This window comes from Anguilla anguilla, chromosome 7 (genome assembly GCF_013347855.1).
Source record: "Anguilla anguilla isolate fAngAng1 chromosome 7, fAngAng1.pri, whole genome shotgun sequence".
Classification (NCBI taxonomy): Eukaryota; Metazoa; Chordata; class Actinopteri; order Anguilliformes; family Anguillidae; genus Anguilla; species Anguilla anguilla.
In genome coordinates, this window is record NC_049207.1 from 52161355 (window position 1) to 52168456 (window position 7102).

The 7102-nt window shown below is 42.3% G+C and overlaps 1 protein-coding gene across 1 annotated transcript in view; it reads right to left on the reverse strand.

Annotated features, from left to right (window-relative positions):
• Positions 1-6757, reverse strand: part of LOC118232575 (mucin-2-like) — an 8362-nt gene extending 1605 nt beyond the window's left edge. The window contains exons 1-5 of the mRNA XM_035427638.1: positions 4237-6757; positions 3982-4094; positions 3230-3291; positions 2771-2916; positions 2140-2491 (exon numbers count right to left, since the gene is read on the reverse strand). Coding sequence (XP_035283529.1) covers positions 2140-2491; positions 2771-2916; positions 3230-3291; positions 3982-4094; positions 4237-6757 — 3194 coding nt within the window. The remainder of the gene's footprint in view (positions 1-2139; positions 2492-2770; positions 2917-3229; positions 3292-3981; positions 4095-4236) is intronic.
• Positions 6758-7102: the final 345 nt, after the last annotated feature.

The window sequence follows — 7102 nt, forward strand, 5'->3', positions numbered from 1 at the left end:
TTGTGTTTACTTTCCAGTGAAAACAGCCATTGTAAGCGCAGGTTATTTATTTTTCAGTCATTTACTGTCAGAAAAGAATGCAGCCAACACATATTTAGCACAAAGTTGCACAAAACCTCCACAACTATGCACAACATCGAATCTTTCAGTATTTAATGTTTCCACCCTTTGCTTTTATTACAGCATACAGCTTCCATTAAATGTACGCTTCATGCATTATTCTCTGACACTGAAAAAAACATATTTGCTCTGAATGGCTGTTTTGAGTGGAAATTGAATAAACTAAAGGGTGGTCCCTGCCTTTTGCACAGTAGAGTACATAATTATCACCCCTACTGTACAACTGTACTGATATCTTAGACTACTATGCCACCTGATTTGGTTTGACAAGATCTGTGTAAAGAAAAGTCTACTTAGCAAATGTTTAGGTGTTTCCCCCAGTTTTGATGAGTTCAATGGCAACTGTGCACCTATTTTACTTTCCCAAAATAAACATTTTAAACAACTAATATAGGTTCAAATACACCCGAACTGACGAATAGAGTGGCTTAATTTTAGTGGATCTTTATTCATTAAAACCACAGAAAAAAAGCTCTTCACCGTGAATAGGTTATATTACCTGAATCGAATCACAATCGTCCGGATGAAAATAAACCCGTAGCGTGCGCTGTAAATCACATCAAACTGTAATAATCAGCGGGAAAGAAAAAGGATTTAGTGGCATTAGACAATTTGATATGGTATTCCTTTGAGTTAGAAACTGAATCCATAAAATATTCAAATAAAGGATAATAGATTAATAGAATAATAGATTAAATAATTAAGGAAATGTCCTCAGAAATGACCCACACCTGGCTTCAGGTGACCATGACTGCAATTTTTCTGCACCTTTCATTCAGGTGCAGGATTCTTTGATGCGCAGCCAGGTCAATTTAGACAGTTCTCCACTGGGGGCCACACATTGGCCTTATTATTTAGACAATTATAAAGGTGCAGCAATTTGTTTTTATTCAGGAAACGTAATTAGTTTATCATTTGCTTATCAATTGCATTTAACAGGATTAAAAATAATCAAGTACTCAACATGACATAACATAACATAACATAATATAATGGCGAGAATAGGCCATTCATCCCAACGATGCTCGCCATTTTCCTAACTAAATTAGTGCTCTGATTACATACAGACTAGATAGTATCTAACACTGTATCAAGCCTAGTCTTTGTCATGTTCAATATAATACACCCTCATTCCAAATCATTTCCAGATGCAGTTTTTATTTTATTTTATGGGTATGTATTTTATATTTTTACAATTTACTCTGGGTATACATGGAAAAAGAATAGAATAGGAGGCTGCTACACATTTTGGGCTATTGTAGGCTGTGACGGTACACATGCTTTGTAAGCTCATGCGTATTGTGTGTGGTGCCTGGTTGGATGGCTGTAAGCGAGATCCTAAAGAGGTTCTTTGCTGTGAACGAGTGGTCTAGACGGCTCCATAGCTCAAGAGTGAATTAAAGAGGCACTTTCATTACGAATGTGTTTGGGAAACCCATGTAATTTTGAGAGTGATCATAAGAGGCATTTAAAGAGGTTCTTGCCGTTAAAGAGGCTTTCAGGAAACCCACCGCGGATTCTAAAATTTGATTGACAGACAGGAAGAAAGAAAAATAAAGACAGAGACTTACCACAGTAACAATACTCAATGCTAGTCTCTGGAACTGTGGTGAATTGCTATTAGCTAATTCAGGTATGAAGATTGTCTGTATAGTCACTTCAAGAGCCACAACTGGAACAGTAGGTGGACGAGGTTTGGGGGTTGTAGTTGTAGTTTTAGTTGTAGTTGTAGTTGGTTTTGTAGTTGTAGTTTTAGTTGTAGTTGGAGTTGTAGTTGGAGTTGTAGTTGGTTTTGTAGTTGTAGTTGGAGTTGTAGTTGGTTTTGTAGTTGTAGTTTTAGTTGTAGTTGGAGTTGTAGTTGGGGTTGTAGTTGGTTTTGTAGTTGTAGTTGGAGTTGTAGTTGTAGTTGGAGTTGTAGTTGTAGTTGGTTTTGTAGTTGTAGTTTTAGTTGTAGTTGGAGTTGTAGTTGGGGTTGTAGTTGGTTTTGTAGTTGTAGTTGGAGTTGTAGTTGTAGTTGGTTTTGTAGTTGTAGTTGGAGTTGGAGTTGTAGTTGTAGTCATAGTTGGAGTTGTAGTTGTAGTTGGAGTTGTAGTTGTGGGCATAGCCATGGTTGTAGCTCTAGAAGTTGGTGTAACAGCTGTTACTGTAGTTGCTGGTGTCGGGGTGGTTGCACCTCTTGTAGCTGTAGGAGTTGGTGTAGCAGCTGTTACTGTAGTTGCTGGTGTCAGGGTGGTTGCACCTCTTGTAGTTGTAGGAGTTGGTGTAACAGCTGTTACTGTAGTTGCTGGTGTCAGAGTGGTTGCACTACTTGTAGTTGTAGGAGTTTGTGTAACAGCTGTTACTGTTGTTGTTGGTACCACAGTTGTTGAACCTATTAGATTTGGATTCATTAGAGATTATTTATTAATTAAAACGTACTCTACTCCATATACATACAGTATGTGCTAGCCATTGTTTTGCATGTTTACATAGAAAACATCAGTTTTCATCTTGTGTTGCTCAGCCAACAACATTGCACTTTCCAGCCCAGCGGCTGTCTTCCTATGGTGAAAATCATGCAGAATGATAGCACCAGTTGAAAACTGAAGTAAAATAAAGACTGAGTTGCAAAATGCTTTTAGAAATGCTTGCTTAATAATGTATTACCTACCTGCATTAATGACTTTAATTGAGGTAATGACGATGTTTAGTGTACTAGGTACGTTGCTGCCACTCAGAGTGCTGATTATGACATCATCGCTAGGTACGTTTGTTGAGCTGAAGACCAGATCTCCATTTGTGATAGTTGATCCAGGCCTTAATACAAATAGAGAAGCAGGTTATATTATTAAATTAACACAGGTATAAAGAGCCATGAGACACATAGAAGCACACACTTTCAATTGTACACACACACACACACATACATGCACACACAAACAAATAAACCTGTGCACATACAATGAAATAGCTGAATATTGTTTCCACTGTCAAACCCATAAATGACATGAAAACTTAATGAATTTGCCCATTTTATCACAGACCCTAACGCAGCACCCCTGCAACCACACCCCCACATACACCCCCCCCCCCCCCACCGCAACACACACAAAAAGAATACCATATTCACCTGAAGCTTCTTACAGTGAACCTGATGAATGAAGGAAATGCCGCTTTGTAAAGTGGCTCAATCTGAAAGTACAGGAATAGTTCAGCTGCCAACATGTCAATCTCCAAGAATAATCTCCAGTATGTCTTTCAACAAATTAATGCAAAAATATTTTACATTTATTGGACTTACAAAAATATTGTTCTAGCTATTGATTAAGGTGGTCTTAAAGAGCAAACTAAATCTGATATTACATTAACAATAACAATGTTATTATTAAATTATAATTTTCAAATTGAATTGCTTCAATACATTTTTCCAGATTATGACAAAATCAGCAGGAGGAAATATGAGTAGTGGATATGGAAAGAGAAACCCAACATGTGTTCTGTTCTCTGATTACTTTGCATTCATTAATTGTTTAATAATTAGGCTTTAAAATGTTCCTTTATGTTCACTTGGATAACTAAAATAATATAAATACTGTTTAATAATCCATCTTAAAAAATATAAGATTTTCTTAGAAATTTAGTTTTTCTGCTGGAGTTTTAAGCATTTTTAAGAACCCAGAAAAATGTTTCAAAGCAATTGTCAACAAAGACACGGGGTCATTGATGCGAAACACCTTGAGTGGTAATACCTCCCCCTTGTGGAGAATCTTCAGCCTGCTAAATGTGAGTGAGTTAGTGTGTGTACGAGTGTGGTCCATGTGGTGCTTCACATCCAACAACAGCGAAACGCGCTTCATGTTTTTTTTCACATAAGACACTTACCAGCTGTTTTATTTGCTCGGCTTTAGATTGAAAGGCTGTAGATTCACGATTTGAGAGGTCACTATCAAATTCTTCAGTGGAGGTGAACTCAAGAACTTTGATGGTGGGGGGAGCTGTAGTGGACACAAGAGTTCAAGTTAGGGTAGTTGTAGGTCATTACAATTTAAGCACCTGCAGCTGTTTGATTATGGCAGCTAATGTGACAGTTGTAGTGCCTGGTGTTGTAGTATAGGAGGCGCTGTAACAATGTAATACCTGTTATGGTTGTTGTTGGAGGTGCAGTAAGAGTGGAGAATGTTTCAATGGTGGATCCTGCTATGGTTGGGGCTTTGGTGCCTGTTGTCAAAGTAACCTCAGTTGCAGTTGTTGTGGGAGGAACAGTTATAGTTGTAGTTGGGGCTTTGGTGTCTGTTGTCAAAGTAACCTCAGTTGCAGTTGTTGTGGGGGCCACAGTTACAGTTGTAGTTGGGGCTTTGGTGCCTGTTGTCAAAGTAACCTCAGTTGCAGTTGTTTTGGGGGTAACAGTTACAGTTGTAGTTGGGGCTTCAGTTTCTGTAGTCAGGGTGACCTCAGTCCCAGTTGTAGTGGGAGCACCTGTTATGGTTGTAGTTGGGGCTTCAGTTTGTGTGGTCAAGGTAACCTCAGTTACAGTTGTTGTGGGGGCAACAGTTACAGTTGTAGTTGGGGCTTCAGTTTGTGTGGTCAAGGTACCCTCTGTCACAGTTGTAGTGGATGCGCCTGTTATGGTTGTAGTTGGGGCTTCAGTTTGTGTGGTCAAGGTACCCTCCGTCACTGTTGTCGTGGGAACGCCGGTTATGGTTGTAGTTGGGGCTTCAGTTTGTGTGGTCAAGGTACCCTCTGTCACAGTTGTAGTGGGAACACCTGTTGTGGTTGGGGCTTCAGTTTGTGTGGTCAAGGTACCCTCTGTCACAGTTATAGTGGGAACATCTGTTGTGGTTGGGGCTTCAGTTTGTGTGGTCAAGGTACCCTCTGTCACAGTTGTAGTCGGAACACCTGTTGTGGTTGGGGCTTCAGTTTGTGTGGTCAAGGTACCCTCTGTCACAGTTGTAGTGGGAACACCTGTTGTGGTTGGGGCTTCAGTTTGTGTGGTCATGGTACCCTCTGTCACAGTTGTAGTGGGAACACCTGTTGTGGTTGGGGCTTCAGTTTCTGTAGTCAGGGTGACCTCAGTCCCAGCTGTAGTGGGAGTACCTGTTATGGTTGTAGTTGGGGCTTCAGTTTGTGTGGTCAAAGTAACCTCAGTTCCAGTTGTAGTGGAAGCACCTGTTATGGTTGTAGTTGGGGCTTCACTTTGTGTGGTCATGGTAGCCTCTGTCACAGTTGTAGTGGGAACACCTGTTGTGGTTGGGGCTTCAGTTTGTGTGGTCAAGGTACCCTCTGTCACAGCTGAGGTGGGAACATCTGTTGTGGTTGGGGCTTCAGTTTGTGTGGTCAAGGTACCCTCTGTCACAGTTGTAGTGGGAACACCTGTTGTGGTTGGGGCTTCAGTTTCTGTAGTCAGGGTGACCTCAGTCCCAGTTGTAGTGGGAGTACCTGTTATGGTTGTAGTTGGGGCTTCAGTTTGTGTGGTCAAGGTAACCTCAGTTCCAGTTGTAGTGGGAGCACCTGTTATGGTTGTAGTTGGGGCTTCAGTTTGTGTGGTCATGGTACCCTCTGTCACAGTTGTGGTGGGAACATCTGTTGTGGTTGGGGCTTCAGTTTGTGTGGTCAAGGTACCCTCTGTCACAGTTGTAGTGGGAACACCTGTTGTGGTTGGGGCTTCAGTTTCTGTAGTCAGGGTGACCTCAGTCCCAGTTGTAGTGGGAGTACCTGTTATGGTTGTAGTTGGGGCTTCAGTTTGTGTGGTCAAGGTAACCTCAGTTACAGTTGTTGTGGGGGCAACAGTTACAGTTGTAGTTGGGGCTTCAGTTTGTGTGGTCGAGGTACCCTCCGTCACTGTTGTCGTGGGAACGCCTGTTATGGTTGTAGTTGGGGCTTCAGTTTGTGTGGTCATGGTACCCTCTGTCACAGTTGTAGTGGGAACACCTGTTGTGGTTGGGGCTTCAGTTTGTGTGGTCAAGGTACCCTCTGTCACTGTTGTAGTGGGAACACCTGTTGTAGTTGGGGCTTCAGTTTGTGTGGTCAAGGTACCCTCTGTCACAGTTGTAGTGGGAACACCTGTTGTAGTTGGGGCTTCAGTTTGTGTGGTCAAGGTACCCTCCGTCACAGTTGTAGTGGGAACACCTGTTGTAGTTGGGGCTTCAGTTTGTGTGGTCAAGATACCCTCTGTCACAGTTATAGTGGGAACACCTGTTGTGGTTGGGGCTTCAGTTTCTGTAGTCAGGGTGACCTCAGTTCCAGTTGTAGTGGGAGTACCTGTTATGGTTGTAGTTGGGGCTTCAGTTTGTGTGGTCAAGGTAACCTCAGTTACAGTTGTTGTGGGGGCAACAGTTACAGTTGTAGTTGGGGCTTCAGTTTGTGTGGTCAAGGTAACCTCAGTTACAGTTGTTGTGGGGGCAACAGTTACAGTTGTAGTTGGGGCTTCAGTTTGTGTGGTCAAGGTACCCTCCGTCACTGTTGTCGTGGGAACGCCTGTTATGGTTGTAGTTGGGGTTTCAGTTTGTGTGGTCAAGGTAACCTCAGTTCCAGTTGTAGTGGGAGCACCTGTTATGGTTGTAGTTGGGGCTTCAGTTTGTGTGGTCAAGGTAACCTCAGTTCCAGTTGTAGTGGGAGCACCTGTTATGGTTGTAGTTGGGGCTTCAGTTTGTGTGGTCATGGTACCCTCTGTCACAGTTGTAGTGGGAACACCTGTTGTAGTTGGGGCTTCAGTTTGTGTGGTCAATGTAACCTCAGTTCCAGTTGTAGTGGGAGCACCTGTTATAGTTGTAGTTGGGGCATCAGTTTGTGTGGTCAAGGTACCCTCTGTCACAGTTGTAGTGGGAACGCCTGTTATGGTTGTAGTTGGGGCTTCAGTTTGTGTGGTCAATGTAACCTCAGTTCCAGTTGTAGTGGGAGCACCTGTTATAGTTGTAGTTGGGGCATCAGTTTGTGTGGTCAAGGTACCCTCTGTCACAGTTGTAGTGGGAACGCCTGCTATGGTTGTATTTGGGGCTTCAGTTTG